Genomic DNA, 18,477 nt, shown 5'->3' on the forward strand with positions numbered 1-18,477 from the left:
TTAGAGCATAAACTACTAAGAGTAATTCCAAGTCACAGCATAATTTCTCTCATGCGGCCTAAGATTTCTCGATTCATAGTCTACTCATGACCTTCCTGTATGAGTACACCTCCTAAGGCAAAGCCACTGGCATCTGTTTACTACTTTAAAGGGTATAGAAAAATTTGGCAATTTAAGAACATGGTTGGTTTACTAAGGCAACCTTTAGCTTATCAAAAGCACTCTTACACCTAGAGCCATTTTTTTCATGTATAACTGGTGTAAGGACCATTCCTACATGACCCCAAGGCCTCAAGGTCATTTTGGAATGGCCAATGGGGCATCCAAGAATGGCCCTAGGACCATTCTTGCCATGCACAACATGTGTAAGGACCATTCTTGTATAACCCTTGGGCCTCAAGGTCATTTTGGAATAGCCATGGGGCTTTCAAGAATGGCCCTTGGGCCATTCTTTTCATGTACAGCAGGTGGAAGAATGACCCAAGGGCCGTTCTTACATGACCCCAAGGCCTCAAGGTCATTTTGGGATGGACATTGGCCATCCAAGAATTGCCCTAGGGCCATTCTTTTCATGCACAACTGGAAGAATGGCCCAAGAGCCATTCTTGCATGACCCCAAGGCCTCAAGGTCATTTTGGAATGACCATGGGGCATCCAAGAATGTCCATTCTTTTCATGCACAATAGGTGGAAGAATGGCCCAAGGGCCATTCTTGAATGACCCAAAGCCTCAAGGTCATTTTGGAATGTCCATGGGGCATCCAAGAATGGCCCAATAGGTGTAAGAACCATTCTTTTCATGCACAACTGATCCCAAGGCTTCCAAGAATAGCCCTATGGCCATTCTTTTCATGTAATTTTAAATTAATAATGGCCCCATAGCAGCATTCAAGAATGCCCTTGGGGTATGCTATTATTTACCTAAGGACCGTTCCTTATGGTGATTTACATGAATTTATCTTTTTTAGCTCTTGTGCATTGTTACTTTATTTATTTTTGTAAACATGTTAGATCGGTTTTTAATTTGGTTTACAAAAAGCACTTTTGCATAGAAAAAGATGTCAAGCAAAAGGAAGCTTTCATTTCCCTCAAGCATTGACATGGCCAACGGAGACTCAAAGGATTGGTACCTTGATCTCTATGACCTTCAAGGCAAAAAGCTACATCGGATCCATCTCTTCATTCAGACGGAAGACAGCAACAAGGAGTCTTTTGAGGGTAGGGGACAGGTCAAGGCAATCAATGTTTCTGTGGTATATTTGCATTAAGAAATCAAATGCATTGATGTTGAGACCCATGGGGATCTCACGTACCAACTCTCTCCCACTGCATATAGGAGGGATCGTATGAGGGTTGATCAAGAGGACTCTATGTTCTCTAGAGGGTGGAACCTGACTATAGAGAATGTCTCCGACATTACTTAAATGAAATGCTATGCTTTTACTATGATACTACAAAAGAAAGTAACAAAGAGAGATGCGGTTTCCCGGGCTGGTGTCTCATCAAAAAGATCAAAAAAGTCAAAGGTACAATAGGTGGCCACAACTTTAGAGACTGGGGGGCTCACTCTAACCATTTCTAACCCAAAAGATCTAGTTAAGAAAGGAAAAAAGGCGAAGGATTCCCCTTTAGGAGGGATGGAGTAGTATGCACAATATTTTTCTCTGGGTTTATACACTGAGTACGAAATTCCTGTGGAGAATTGGTAGCACCCAACCACACTATATATCATCCCATGGACATTATCAAAGTAGAGGAAATTTGTGGATGGTTTGCTAGAAAGGCAAACAATCCTTGTTCATGTGCGTACCTAATGCCTGTCAAGCTCATTTCTGAAGGGATACACGAGCCACTAGCCAAGGAAGATCTAAGGGCAGGGGATGTTAAAAAATATACATATTGGGTCATAGATGGCCAACATTCTATCTATGCTGCAAAGGCAATTGTATCAGAGGATAATCTTCATCCGAGCTTACTCTACTTGAAAGATGTTTATAGGTATCGAAAGGCTCGGATTGTTGTGAATGCACCTCCAACAGTGACGGTTGTCATCTCCAAGATGGCAAATCTAGAGGCACAAGCATTATTCACGAAGCAGCCCTATAGTGACATATTAAAGCACTTGAGAAGCCAGTTACGAGCATTATAAAAAGCCTTCAAGAAGATGAGCAGTTGGAGCCCCAAAGGGACACCCTTCTTGTGTAAATTGGGATGTAAGTCATTGTATCTTATGTTTTTTAATCTTATTTGATACCTTTTTTTATGTACCAGAATTGGAACTATCTTGTTGTTTATGTTCTATTTGTTTTTCGTGAGATGACAAAATTTCTATTCGAGTGCCGAATCATCAATGGGTTACATGCCCCGATGACATCTTCTATACTTGGCTAAAGATTATAGAAGATGTCGAGAATGGCCAACTTGGGGGAAAGAAGCCTAATCCATCTCATTTCAGATGCTTGTGTGGTTTAGAAGAGGACATGATCAAGCTTATTCAAATAGAGCTTTTGAAAGGGGACATCTTGCTCTTGAATGGGGGTTGCAACAAAGAAGGAAAATATTGACATGGTTGATAGAGTGATGCTACTGAAGTAGGATAAGGTTTTGCAAGAACAACTATTGCTTCAATTCAACAATGTTGATGATTCAAAGAAATGCAAGGACTGGTAGGAGATGGCTTCAACTTATCACATTAATGATAGTGTCTACCATGTGCTTCATCAAAAGTGTGAGCCATGGATAAAGGCAAGATTGCAGGTTGGTAAGACGAACTTGGAGCTGCCATTAGATGCAAAGGGTTACATACAATGGATTAATGCTGTTAATAGGTAAGAGCAGGTTGTGACTGATCTTCCATGGCATATTCCCATTGTGAGCTTAGAGATGGAAGGTGAACACTTTTTAGCTCGATTTTCTCAAAATAAAATGCCGATTGGATTGTGTGTCTTGGATAGCACAGAAGGGAGTGCAAGAGATATGCAGTGGAGCATTGAGAGATTTTCTCAATTGTTAAATGGCATCATGGTAGTCTCACAATCACAATATGAATTCCTTGCCTTTTGTGCATCTACAAGATGCTCTATAGAAAGTTCCTAGATGGCATAGAATTTTCTATGGTGCTCTACATTTTGTGCAGGATGCACCATGCCGCGGTGCAATTGAGCTCTTCAGTGTGCTTATTTTTTTGAGCAAGGAAAACACGTATGAAGGATATGACAACTATGTTGGCGCTCAGGGTCCCATCTTAAATGCAACTATGTTACCATTGGAGTATGATAAAGGAAAGAGTATGGACCCCATAGTCTTTTTACAAGTGAAAAAGGCCATGGTCATCGATCAGTGCATAAAGAGTCTATGTATGCAAGATCTTATGAAATGATTAATGCATATAGTAATGGCTTTGTGTCAAAGCAAGCAAAAAGAGTCTATGTATGCAAGATCTTATGAGATGATTAATGCATATAGTAATGGCTTTGTGTCAAAGCAAGCACTGAAGGCAAAAAGAGAGGTAATATGTCTAGTTGAGAGAGCTCAAGACCATGATGACATGCATTCCAATCTCTTGGCGTTTGCAAAGTTGGATCATAGTGTTAGATAGTGGGAAAAGATCCCTGAGGACCCACAACCAACTATTACTTCTACCTCCCAAGCATCTGTTTCGCAAGCAGCTGAAAAAGCCCAACCCTTGCTTGTGAGACAAATTTCTGCTCTGCAGGTTTGGTTTCTTAGCTTATACGCTCAGATAAAAGAAAATAATTTTGTGGAAGTTATTCTTGTCTCTTCTATGTACAATAGAATGGCCCTAGGTCCAAACTACATATGAAAAGTGGGGTTTTTTGGCTATGCACAGTCTCTTGTATGCACAATATAATGATTTAATAATGGTCATAGAGCCATTCTTTTTATGCACATCAACCTTAAGATTGGCCCTAGGGCCATTCTTGAAATGCTGTAGTGTATTCTTCCAAGAATGGCCCCAGGACCATTCCAGTCTTGCATGCTCTTCGAGCCTTAAGATCATATTGGAATGGCCATGGACCATCCAAGAATGGCCCTAGGGCCATTCTTGATGAGCATGTGCATGCAAGAATGGCTGGGGGGGCCATTCTAGCCTTGGTGCCACTCAACTTTCTTGCATGCTCTCGAACACCCAAGAATGGCCCTAAGGCCATTCTATTCTTGCACAACAGGTGCAAGAATGGACCTAGGGCCATTCTTTCATGGCAACTAAGGCCACTATTTTGATATAAGGGCTTCAAAAATCACCCTCTGTGGCATGCAAGAATTTTCCGTGGGCCATTCTTGCATGATCCCAGGGCTATTCTCTAAGTCTAAGGCCATTCTTGCATCCTCTTTTGGTCTTAAGGTTGTGTTGGAATGGCCATGGGGCATCTAAGAATGGCCCTAGGGCCATTCTTTTCATGCACAATAAGTGTAAGAATGGGCCATTCTTGATGCTCCTGTGCATGCAAGAATGGCCCTAGGCCATTCTAGCATGGGCTTGATGGATCACCCAACTTTCTTGCATGCTCGGGGCATCTAAGAATGGCCCCTAAGGCCATCCTTGCATGGGAAATAAAGCCCTTGTTTTGCCTTAAAGGCCTCAAAGAACATGTAAGAGTGGCCCTGGGGAATCCTTAAATGGCCCCATGGCCATTCTTGCATGACCCGATGGCCTCAAGGTCATATTTGTTGAGATGGCCATGGGGCATCCAAGAATGGCCCTAGGGTAATTTTTTTCATGCACAAGAGGTGCAAGAAACGGCCATTGCTTGCCTTACAGGCCTCACAACATGCAAGAGTGGCCTTAGGGCATCCTAGAATGGCCTCAGGTGTGCAAGAATGGTCCTAGGGCCATTATTTCATGGCAAACAAGGCCTGAAAGAGTATTCAAGAATGGCCATTCTTGTCATGCACAACAAGTGCAAGAATGGCCCGTGGGCCATTCGTTTCTAGCACCACAAGTCGAAGAATTATCCCAGGGCCATTCTTGCATCCTCTTTCAATCTTAAGGTTGTGTTGGAATGGCCATGAGAATGGCCCTAGGGCCATTCTTTTCATGCACAACAAGTGTAAGAATGACCCACTCTTGATGCTCTTGGGCATGCGAGAATGGCCCAGGGGACATTCTAGAATGGGCTTGATGGATCACCCAACTTTCTTGCATAATCCTGTGCCACATAATAGGTCAATTCTCATCTCTCCACGTATAGATGAGCATAAAGTGGCCTCAGGGAAAATTTATGCTCCGTATGATGAGAAGAGAAATCTTCTCTTCTTTAATGGCATAGATCCAATTTATACCTTTGTTACCATTTTATATTGGCTTCAAGACATGCTTTTCTACTTTTTTTGTGTTCGATGAAGATTGGAATCTACTCCCCTTGTACCTTGTTGGATATTAGAATGTATAACAAGTGCCTATCTAGTCTCCCTTGTGTCTACTAATGGTGCAAAGTAAACTCCTATCTACATACAACCATGTACAATGCACAAGCTAGTATAGAATAGTTATAGCATGGGTCTTTAATTTCACTTATACTGCTTGTGCTTGGTACAAACCCAGAAAATCAAGCATACCTCCCTATACCATGTGTTGTGCGATATGTGAGAGAGCGTGATCCTCTTTGAACGTCCATTTTTCCTATTCCAATTGATGAAATGTTTGAAATTAATAATGTAACCTTTATGTTCCATTCTTCAACCATACAAGAAGCAGGTCTTGGACTTTTTTTATTCTCTTCTCTTCCAAGAGGTGTGACTATTCTTCATTATGGTGGAGACAAGTACTATCTCCATGATTGGAAGGAGTTGTGCAAGTTGAATCCAAGAGCTTTGAAGTACTCATTTGAAGAGGATCCCAAGGTAGATAGTCCAGAGGATAGGGTGTATTTCATTGGTGATGTAGAGTATGAAAATGTAGCAAGATACATAAACAGCTGTCAAGGCACAAACATGAGACCAAATGTATGTTTTACTCTTCACCCATAATTACCCCCTTGGTGTACATAAGATAAGAATGTCAATTCAACACAGTATGGCTACATATGTGTGGTGGAAACCTTATGCAATATTCATGCTGGTGAAGAGTTGTTAGCTAATTATAGCTTTCTTTGATTCTATGTACATTCTTGATGATTTGACGACGACAGAAATATTGATCATTTACATTGTCATGTTTAATTATTTTTCCAAGTTAATCTCTTTCATAGTTTTAGTGTAAACGTCGTGATTGTTGTACATAGTCTATTCGTGTAATTGTCGTGCATGGAAAGAATGGCCCTAGGCCATTCTTGAATGCCCCAAGCCACTCCAACATGGCCTTGAGGCTAACTAAGAATGGTTAAGGACTATTCTACGATGCCTCGTGACAACTCCAGCGTGGCCTTGGAGTGAAGCAAGAATGGCCTAGGGCCGTTCTTTCTCCTCTTGTTCATGTGAGAATGACTCTAGGACTATTATTAGATACGCTAGGGCCATTTCAACATGACCTTCAGGTCATTAGGCAAAGGTCAAATTTTACTTTGGTAAGGGTAACCCTCAACATTAACAAACTCTTTGCCCAAGAGTTTTGCCTCTCAAACATCTCCCCCATGATGAAGCCTCTACTCCGAGAACCCCTCTTTGACTAACCTCAGCAAAGGATAAAATGGTTTCTCTATCACCAAAACTTTATGCTTGACATCCCATCTTGTAAACATCCCCAAGGCATCGGACGGAGGACATCACTATAGTTTTAGTGTGACCTTGACATTAGCAACCCCTTTGTTGAACACCCAAGCCTCATCATCTACGCTACCCAAACCCACAAAACTAAACGCTTCCTCACAAGATAATGCCACAAAACCGAATGCTTCCTCACAAGATAATGCCAAACAAAGGGAACCAAAACTTCAACCACAATGAAGAAGGTACATCCACCATGAAAAACATTGTCCATATATCCACAAGGTATCAAAAGATCTGTAGAAAAATAGTTTCTTTACAGCTCAAGGCTAATCCAATTTGGCTTTTTTGCCAACCTAGGTTGTGCCCTCAACATAAATTTAAAAAATCTGGACTACCTTTTTCACAGAACTCTTCCATGGAAACCCAAAACTCTTCCATGGAAAACAGTTTTCAAGATCCAATTGAGATAGTGATAGAGAATGCATGCTTTGAGGATGCATGCAAGAGGAAGGATTGGAAAGCTTAGTCCACCCCTTACATTGTATGGGTTAAGTAATCTTTTTTTGTTTCAACAAATGAGATTGATACCTACACAAGAATGATATCCATGCATAACCATTGAATGGATGTAGATCCATTAAACTTTGTAAATCACAAACCTAAATTTTATATCAAGAAAGGAGAGACTATAGGAAAGAATACACAATAGCGGAAGCTAGATCAACATAATACAAAGCACTGAATTGTAGAAAGAAGTGGGGAGTAAACAATGTTACTGCTTATAAATCTTGATTACAAACTGATGGCGACCATGTGCTTCGGGTAAGGAGCTTTGAGGGCGATCTAAATAGACTTTGGAAGGAGGATGCCTTGCTTACAAGAGTGCTTGAACTCAATAAACTCGATGATGAACTAAGGCTGCCAAACTAGTCTATATTTAGTACCCAAGATTGGCATGGATGTAGGTTAGCCACACCGACCAAGCCTACTTGGTCCAAAATAACCAACCGACCACATCATCCAATTGGGACCCTATTAGACTACAACACCATACTATAGGGATAATGCACAGCCTTCATGGCTATCTGAGACCGTGTGGAATCTCAAACGAATCCCACAACCCGAGAATAGTGTGTCCTTGGATTGTTGTCCTCACCACTCACACTAATACAGTCACTTAGACTGCATAAGCATGCATCCTACTTGGCAAAATGCCAAGTCTACATAAGCCATCTCCTAACCATCTTGCCACACTTGGCCACCATCCAGTGTCTAAATTAGTGCCCGGGTACTCACCACAATGGGCTACTCCTCATAAAGGGGGCCTTACAAAATAGTTCACCCACAGAAACAACACGAGGGTGGAGCATTGAGCAAATGCTTTTTCAACAGAGACCACTTAAGGAATGTTATTGGATTACTAGAGTACCATTGTATGGGCTGCTATGCCTAATCTAGCTCTAAAAGCTTTCTTGGTGTGGACCCATATCCTCTTTCCCCCGTCCCCCCCTGCTGCCGCCCCTTTAGCTCTACCTTTGCTCCCAAGAAAGAGAGATACATGTTTTCTTCCCTCTGGCTTGATGTCTTCAAGATAATGTTACAATGTGCAATCTTTGGGGATGTGGAAGGATGAACATGGTTGTGTGGCAACACACAACTCCTCTAAGACTGTTTTGGAGCAAGACAACTATGTTTGAAAACCAAAGTTAGGAAAAAGCTTGTGAGCATATCTTGCAAACAAGAAAAATTCTTCATGCAAGCTACTTATTACAATTAAGACAAAGGCAGTCTTGAGTGATGCTACATCATTCTTAACCCTCTAACTCTTTCATATGGAATCAAGTTGTATAAAGGGATATGTGGGCACTCATTCGTGTGTATCACCCAACACTGACATCACCACTCCACTAGCAAGATGCAAGTTAAAATCAATGAGCTCCATGTCCACCTTATACTCATCTTGTCTCTCCCCTTGGTGAGCACCTATTTCAATTAATATTCTCTTCACTTTGAACATTGTCTCCACCTATTGGGGCAGATGGAGTTCCATTAATAGAGGTTTCACTGGGCGGGTATTTATTTTTCCCCCCTTTTCATCCTTGCAAGAGAAACCAAAGGGACCCCTTGGGTTTCAATTAACTTCCTCTTCACTTTGAACATTGTCCTCACCTATTGGGGAAGCTCGAGTTCCATTAATTAAAGTTTCACTTGGTAAATCTTTAATGGAGAAACCAAAGGGACCCTCTCCCTTTCATGGCTCTCCTCTTTCCACCTCTCTCCATCTTGTAACATGAAATCAAACATATAGAAAATATTGCGCATAGAGAAGAGGTCAAAAAATTAAATTCATATTCACTGGGCGGGTATTTATTTTTTCCCCCCTTTTCATCCTTGCAAGAGAAACCAAAGGGACCCCTTGGGTTTCAATTAACTTCCTCTTCACTTTGAACATTGTCCTCACCTATTGGGGAAGCTGGAGTTCCATTAATTAAAGTTTCACTTGGCAAATCTTTAATGGAGAAACCAAAGGGACCCTCTCCCTTTCATGGCTCTCCTCTTTCCACCTCTCTCCATCTTGTAACATGAAATCAAACATATAGAAAATATTGCGCATAGAGAAGAGGTCAAAAAATTAAATTCATATTACCACACTAATAGTAAAAAACTAAAGAGTAACCAATGAGCACATTTAGAGCACACACTATAAACTAATGAGCCAATGTTAAAAAAAACACACACACATACACACATAAGAAACCATTCAACCCTCTTTATCATGTACAATGGCTCTCTTAATTAAACCTTTTGTACAAGTCCTTTTCTACACTGAATATTTTCTCCAAAAGGTGCTTAAACCATTTAAAAGAGTTACATGAAATCACACACTCAAAATAGCCAGCAACAAAAAGCCCTTAATTAGTACTATATAGAGACCCTTAAAGCATGCTCTAGTTTGAGTTCTTATGTGAATTATTATTAAGGTCCTTTGGATTTATCCATGTCACACTTCAAACTTCTTATGTTTATGCTTATGCTTATGGTGAGGGCTTATGTTTATGCTTTTTCTTATCTATGCTTACTGAGGTTAATTGGCTACTTATGCTTTTGTTTACGTACTTATTGAGTTTGAATGATTACTTTTTTTTTCCCAAAAAAAGAATCCTTCTATTAGTTAACAAAAACCAACCTCAAAGGGCTACATACAAAAAAAACTCACCTCCATATATGGGGCGAGGATCAAAGAATAAAAGGGGAGGGGAAAAATGCACTTCTCCTCTGGTTGGCTGCTCTATGAGGAGAAGGCTATCTCGTACAGGGGGTGGGGGAGGGAATAACCACATAGGTGGTCTATAGTGCCAAAGGGGCTCACCACCTCTATCTGTAAGAAAAGGGCCAAATTGCCAGAGCCTCAAGCAGGCTTCCCCTTGCACTTCCACATACAATCAGAGCCACCCTACAACTTCCCCTGCTAGCCGCCCCGTAGAGGGTATGAATGATGTCAAGCCAAATGCTCCTGATGGACTCTGTAGAGGTGGAGTGTGGGTGCCTTTGATGACTTCGCTACATTGAACTCTCTAAATGTGCTAGGCTGTAATGTTGCTATGAATCTCGCATCTTTGGCACGAACCCGAAGTCAAGTGATCAGTAGATGGAGCTGGGAGACTGGTACTGATGAAATGCGAAGGTGAGAGACTTGAAGGGCTTGCCTCTCACCTTCCTCCTCATAAGCCATGAAAATCTCAACCTTAGTGACCCAAGCAAAGTGCCCCATGAAATGATAGGAATAGAGGTCTTGTCCATCATGAAAATGCGGAGAATCTGCTGCCAAACTTGTTGAGCCTTCGGGCAAAGACAATGTCACTGAGACTCCTAAGGGTGGCTACACCTTGGACAAGCTACTGGTCTACCACCACTAATGGCCAACCATGTGCCAACCACCAAACACCTGTGTGTCACAGCCACAAAAAGACAGTGATCTTTTGAGGCTGAAAATTGTCTGAGAGCCTCTTCCAAAAATCTGAGAGAAAACACAGTGAGAGGCCCTGAGACTGCCAGTGTCTCGCTGCTGATGTCAGGGTGCCCTTGACCTTGGGCATCTGGATCCTATAGCCTAGCTATATGCAAAGAATGGCGTACCTCTAGAGTCTCCTCCCTATTTGGAGGATCATGCCAAGTCCACTCCCTCAGGGAGGTGCGAGGGGTCGGCTATCCCAAATCCATAAACACCAAAGTCTCTCCTTGGACACCTTGGCCAGAGGGGGGTCAATTTTCCACTCATGTGCATGAAATCTGATGCCCTCTATAAGGTTCATCCACTGAAGTCATCCAAAGGGGGCTTTGATCTCTCTATAATCTACCATGGGGTCCAATAGAAAAAGTGAGCAAGGCATAGTTCTCATCCGTGCCTAGTAAACACATCCAGCCACCACTACCGACGAGGGTCAGGTCAAGGATAGGGGTTAGCCACTCCTGAGGAATAGTAGAGTCAGTGTCAAAGCTAAGTATGTCTCTGCCCCCTAGCTAAGCCTCTCTCATGAGCCTCATGGGAAAGCTATCTGAATGCAACCCAATCTCCAAGGGATCTACCAGTCTAAGGTGATCCCAAGCTCATGTAGGCTGGTGAAAAATCTATCCTCAAAAGCTATTCTAAAGCCATGGGCCCACATCTCTATGAAGATCCATATGGTGCTCTATAGCCAAGGGCCCCCCAAGCTTGGAGTTGGGCTGAAATCTTGGTCCCAAGAGGAAGTCCTTCTAAGGCTCACCACCTGGGAGAAGTCCTCTAACAATGAACTTACCCAATAGGGCACGACTCTGAATGGCAAGGTTGCACAATGATGCCTAGGCCCCCTCTGTGTCAGGGGGGCTGAATGATCACTCTCCTAGCCACCTTGGCCTAGGCAAGTCTCCCATCCGTAACGGCCCACAAAAAATTATAGATCCGCTGTACCTAACCAATGCAGGCTTGGGAGAAGGCCTAGCAAGAACTAATATACCACATGGTGGTAAGAAGGACTTGGTTTTCCACCACCACTCAACCAGGTAAGGAAAGCCTAGCGGCAGAACTCGAGTATAAAGGCTTCTTCCAAATGCTCAAAGAAGAGGGGCTAGCTGCTGCTTTGGGAGAGATATCGATGCCCACCTGGCATCCAAGGTAGAAGACTAGGGTGCCCCTTGGTATCCACTAGAAAGCCTCAACTGGATACCAAGTTGGGGTGGCTGGAGAGCCTACGCAAAAACCCCGTCTATGTGAAGAAGAGGAGAGTAAGGACACATTTTTGGTCATCGTTCTATACATTGATGACATGCTGCTCACAGGACTTGTGCCAGTTGATCTATGCTTCTGATGCACGACAGAAGATCTCTTTGCCTCTACGAATCTCTGAAGATTCCCCACATCTCTGGATAAGTATGATGTTGTGTCATCTGTAAACTTTGAATCCAGTAGCTCCTCATAAGTATAGATGGCGAGACGCAATCCCTAGAGCCCCATCTCCTGATCTAAGAGAAAACTTCTCATGCCTCGACGACAAATGGAAAGAGGTATGGTGCTAGTGGTGGGGTAGCCCTGTCGAACTGAGCGAGAAAGGGGAAATTTGTTAGAACCTGACTGTGAGAGGTCGAGTAAAGTCTTGAAACATGGATCCATTCCATTGTGAACCCCATCCAGTACATCATGCCCTCTAGAAAGCCCCAATCAACTCTATTGTGTATTTTGGAGCTTCACATGTAGCCATCATGTGTACTCATGTGTAAATGTCCACCTGTGTATCCATGTATGTTCGTGTGTGAATAGTATGTGTGTGTGTGTGTGTGTGTGTATCCTTATTCATGTATGTGTGTGTGAACACCTGCTTAGGTGTGAACACACCCTTATAAGTGGATAAGATAAGTGTTGCCATGTGTCATCAGTGTGTTAGTCTGTGTGATTGTGTTTGAGTCAAAAGATAAGACTCCCAGCCTACAAAAAGGGACATTATACTTGATGATTTCACAACATTAATCATAAGCTTCTTTGTGCCCATCAATTGTCTCTCTCTTTGGAGCATTATTTTCTCCCTCCCTCTCTCTCTCTCTCTCTTCTCCTTGAGTCTCCTTGAGCAGCACGATCCACCATAGCCCTGATCTCACAATTGGCAATATGTTTCTATGCCACTCTGACTTCCCCTATCGCTTTAGTTGATTTTCACCAATAACCTGCAAGCTAAGAAGTTAGGATTAGGGTTTATATCCTTGATAGTGCTACTGTTGTTTGTCGACACCAACACCATAGTGTAGACCTATTATTATTGTAATCAACGACAAAGACTATTGCTTTGCTCATCGCCTCTCACTCTTCATCCAGTTGTGCATCCTCACCTACCAACCAACAACACTACTACCCTCCTCACTCTCATCATAGCCATGAACAAAAAATAAAACCAAATAGAATTTAAAATGTAAATATCATGACATCAAACACATCATTCGAGAGGATGGAGTGAATGGTTGTTAGCACACTATCTAACCCTCCGCACACTCATCATCCACATAAAAGCATGAGTGTTGATGATGTGCTCATGTCATCCTTTCACACGCAACCATTCTTTTAGCCTCAGCCTCCGCATAAGAGGGCAATGCACTACAATGACAACAAAAGCACAAATGTGTCAAACATACAAAGCTTGCATTGAACCCCAAAATGTTAAGGATATATTTGATAGCCACATTTCAACTCATCAACCAAATAGAGAGTGATAGAAAGGACATGGTGAATTCAAATATGAAATTAAGTGCCGGTGTCCAAACTACATGTGTCAAGGACAAGCCAAATACCCAAAACACTAAGATAAAAATAGTCATCCATTGCCACATATAGTGAACAAGGAACACTTTATATGATAGAGATAAAGACACAAAGAGGAATAGTGGGAATGTCAGTCTAGTAGAAAAGCACCACACCAAATGTAGCAAAAAGGAGCAAAAAAAGTCAGATAGGGACAGTTGAAACTCACTAGTCCTCATAGGGGTTCACCCTCGCATGAGCATCGACCTCATTCTCCAAGCGCTTATCCACTATCATCTTCAAAGAAGAACCTACACCAGTGTAGGTGCACAAGTATGGATCTACGTGGCTAGAGATGATGGCATCATCTATGTCCAATGAAACATATGATCTCCCTGAACGGAGGCATGCCTTTAGAGCGGGTGCTATGCCACACCCTAACTCCAAGACAATATCCTGTGGACAACATAGCATCTCCAAGAAGTATGACAGAAATGTATGGTTCATCTCCAGCCCACCTCGAATCTCCAATCCTCCACCACTGAGATAGTGCGCTCACTCACTGGCAGGTAATGCATAACACATGAGTCCATGGATCCCATTCGCAAAGCCTTAAACAATGGTTTGCTTGTTGTTCCTTTTGCGAACCAAGTACATCATAGAAGTCCGGAACTACATTTTCAATCAAGAAACAAGTATAAACTCAACCATGCAACAGAATCCAATTGCTTAACACCATAGAAACATCAACGCAACTAACATAGGGCATTGAAAGGGCAAGTCACATTACCTCTGTCATGCTGTCCTCTTGTTTAATCTAACCATATGCAGAGTGATGGAAGACCACAATCCGTCGCCAAATCTCCAAGTCATATACTTATGAGTAGCGCTCAATCCACCCCATGCTATCTCCTACTCGAAAATCTTGACTAAGATGGATCCTACTCGAAAATCTTGACTAAGATGGATCCTACAACAAGTAATCAGCGAGAACAGAAAATTGATTTCAAAGAAAGCTCAAACCTGCCATGTAGGAAACCACCACCAACCAACCACTATCAAAAAGAGTAGCAGCTGCCAAAGATACACCAGACATGGTCCTTTGTAAGCACATCCCATGGAGGCCTCTGTGCACTCCCATGTAGACTCCCTCCAAATGGGAGGTCCAACAAAATAAAGTCAGTTGCCCATGTGACCTGCTTACCTTTCCTTTATGCACACAACTCGTGGGGTTTTTCTTCAATGTGAAGAACTCGTGGATGCAGGCGTACACGGGATCTCTTTGACCACTAACAAAAGTCTTGCCAATCACAGTATAGTCCCCATGAATAGCCATGCATGAAGGGACACCATCAAAGCGTATAGTGTGCTCCTTCAAAAAAACGAACGAATTGGGAAGCTTCAAAGTAGATGTAGATGACAACAAAGGCTCTGCACAAGGGCACAAAACAAAGGAAAACCATCACAAAAACACCACGATGCAATGGTCACTAGACTTACCAAAGGAGGAAGCCACCTACTCACTAGTACGAGCCAACTCATCCTCATTGGCGGGCAAGTCATCATCAATATGCTCCACATGCGTCTCAACAACACTAGCTCCCCATTTTCTTTTTGTTTCACCTACAAGCCCACGAACAAGCTAGGAAGAACAAATATCATTCTTCACATTAAGTTTCCACAAATTGCCTTGTGTTGACAATGGGGGATCAGATCATCCAGTGTATCCTTACTCATCATAGAATGCATCTTGAATGCCTCTTTCTCTCATTCTAGGATGTGGCCTTTCTCCATGTCCAACCACCATGGACAATTATCCAACTCCCAATGGTTGAGGGAATGGAAATTTTGGGGGTACATGGTGGTTTCCACATTAGCCAAAGAGATCCACTACCTTGCCCAGACACGCATACCACCCAAAAGCTGGCTCTCCTTCAAATAGAGTAAATATATATTGAAAAAACAATGCACAGACAAGTTGCTTGCAAACCTCAACCAAACAATTCACAGACAGGTTGCTTGCAAACCTCAACCAAAACACAAGCAATATTCAAAGCCATGGAAAGCAGGCTCCAAAGTGAAGAGCCTAGATTGTATGTATGTACCTAAACACTAGACGTTGTGCAGCCATCTGCACCATATCCACTTTCTTCAGAGCCTATACCTCTTTGTCTCTTGAACGGACCTCAATCTTTCTCACCAACAGAAACATGTATCTCCTTCCTTCTATCTTCACTTCCTCATAGTAATCCTATAGTGTATAGTCAGGTGTGCATGGAAACCTACATTAAAACAAGCTTTCCAAGGTATCTCCGTGTCAAGGGGAACCATGGCTTGACTCCCTTGATGTTTCTTTGATGGATGGCATCTATTGTCTTCACATCCGAGTTCTCTCAAAAAATCTTGAGAGTTAGTCGAGAAAATATTTGCAATGTTAACAATCTTGTCTCTGAGTGAGGGCACCACAAGGACATGTGTTGAGAGACTATATATAAAAACAAAAAAGGAAGGTTAAATTTTTGATAAGCATCCCAATGACACCAAACTCTAAAAATATTACATAACAAAAAAATATTATGCCAAGAGACTTACATATTCATGTGAATGAAAAACATCTCTTGGATATGCTTCTCGCCCAGGTGGTCTTCTAAGTAACAGAGACATTTGTCGATAAGCCTGGGCTTGTTTAGAGGGATCATCATGAATAATCAAGGTATGCTATTTGCGATACATGAAGTATTCAGCTAGAGCTGCTCCTGTATAGGGAGCGAGATATTGCAAAGTGGCTGGAGAATTTGCAGTCTCCGATACAACAATGGTGTATTCCATAGTGCCACGATCCTGAAAAGTATTTATTACTACCTAAGCCACAGAGGAAGCTTTTTGACTGATGACCATGCCACTGTCCTATGATTTCCCTCCCAAACATAAAACATGTGTCCAGATAAGATTTTCAGCTCGTCACTATGCGTGATGTCATTTTCAAACTCTATATTGATAGCCCTCTAGTGCTTATCCCAACTCTACTGAATGTCATTACCTCTTCTCCCCAAGTGATGTACACAAGGACACTATAAAAACTCCTTTCTCCTCCATGTAACCCTCATGTTGAGAGGCTGCCTTTAGAGAAGAAACATTATCTCGTAATCCACGGACTTTAGCATTGGAATCAAGCGACATAAAGGAATAGGTAGACAGACTGTAGAGCTCATAATCTTTGTCCTCCTTATGATGTCCTCACCAGGAATCATGGTCATGTCACCTTCCTCCACTGGCCCCTGGCTCATTCTCAGAGGTGGATACATATGGCATTATTTGAAGGGAAGCCTCCATTGCAATTTGAGTCTCATCCAATTGCTCTTCCCCCTCGCTTCATCCATCCCACTACCATCTCCAAAAGCCTTTTTCAACTCATGAATAGCCGAAGGACTAACTTTGTCCATTATTTCTTTGTTGCTTTCCTTGAGCAACACGCAATTGCTCCTCCTTTTCACTGTTTGTTTTTGTTTTCTACCAGTTTTTCTCTCCATCCGGTGAACACAAAACACGCATGAAGAATATGTATCCTACCTTCTGCATTAAGACAACTACAACATAAGAACTTTAAAGAGAATCCATATAATAAAAAATCTCATGACATAACAATTCGCACTATTGGCCATCACTTGACCATGGCTTGGGCATAGAAGTGACTGTAAGAATATTAAAGATTAACATCATATACTCATAGAAGTGATTAATATGCATAGAAGTGACAGTTACTCACCGACACGCAGGCTACTTCCCAATGGTTGTTGCCTTAGCCTACACATGGCTTGCTACCCTTGGATATACATGCACCGATACATGGCATAGAAATTGTTCATGATCATGTTGTATGGTGAACATATTGAACTTAGAACCCACCATTCTGACTATGTAGAACCCATCATGGTTATACTGTGTATGTGCCATGGTGCACCATACTTATGTAGAACCCCAGCCTTGTGTAATGTATGTTGTTGCATGCTCTTTCATTATGTAGAACCTAGCCATGTGTAGGCCAAGGCCACAACCATTGGGAAGTAACCCACGTCGATGCGCGGGCTGCTTCCCGATGGTTGTGGCCTTGGCCTACACATGGATATAGACGTGCACTAATACATGCAAGCGTGTGTAATGTAGTATAACCCAAAGTGTAGCTTTTTCTACCAAAGTGCGTGCGAAAAAAATGCAGCCATAGTATGATCAAAAAACTCTTCTACATTTAGGTAGAGATGAAAGCAGTCAACCCAAAAAGAAGTGCCCGCTTCAACCCTATTTATCACAGTTATCTTGTGAAGTGGACATATCTTCTACACAATCTTGCTCGGGGAGTAGCATAAGTATGACACTGTAAACACTATAAGTATGTAGAACCCAGCCATGTGTAGGCCAAGGCCACAACCATTGGGAAGTAGCCCGCATCGACGCGGGCTACTTCCCAATGGTTGTGGCATTGGCCGACATATGGCTAGTCTACCCATGGATATAGACATGCACCAATACATGCAAGCTTGTGTAATGTATGTATAACCCAAAGTGTAACTTTTTCTACCAAAGTGCATGCAAAAAATGCAGCCATAGCATGAAAAAAAAACTCTTCTGCATTTAGGTAGAGATGAAAGCGATCAACCCAAAAAGAAGTGCCCGCCTCAACCCTATTTATCATATAGTTATCCTGTGAAGTGGACATATCTTCTACATAATCTTGCTCAGGGTAACATAAGTATGACATTGTAAACACCACAGTAAGATGGTGCATCTGCAAGACAAGTCAACCATAGTTTATATCTATATATAAACGATAACTCAAGTACATTTCTCCCACAAGGAACACTTACATGCCAACCATGCCATTCTTAATTGCATAATGCATGCACACTATTAGTGATATAATATAAATGACCTATGGGGGGGTTTGTACACATGTTCTTGACCTCGAGTAGGAATCAGACAAGCAACCATCAATATACATACACTATGTATCTCTTCTCCATCAATATAAAATCTTGGACTCCTTGG

The 18,477-nt window shown here is 42.1% G+C and overlaps 1 protein-coding gene across 1 annotated transcript in view; it reads left to right on the forward strand.

Moving 5' to 3' along the window:
* Positions 1–1,099: 1,099 nt before the first annotated feature.
* LOC147607133 (Chlorophyll A-B binding family protein) overlaps positions 1,100–18,477 on the forward strand; it is a 90,450-nt gene continuing 73,072 nt past the window's right edge. Inside the window, exons 1-3 of the mRNA XM_086791498.1 lie at positions 1,100–1,252; positions 2,838–3,023; positions 3,136–3,286. Coding sequence (XP_086647624.1) covers positions 1,100–1,252; positions 2,838–3,023; positions 3,136–3,286 — 490 coding nt within the window. The remainder of the gene's footprint in view (positions 1,253–2,837; positions 3,024–3,135; positions 3,287–18,477) is intronic.

Source organism: Cibotium barometz, chromosome 56, assembly GCF_041138505.1.
Source record: "Cibotium barometz isolate CiBa-2024 chromosome 56, ASM4113850v1, whole genome shotgun sequence".
NCBI lineage: Eukaryota > Viridiplantae > Streptophyta > Polypodiopsida > Cyatheales > Cibotiaceae > Cibotium > Cibotium barometz.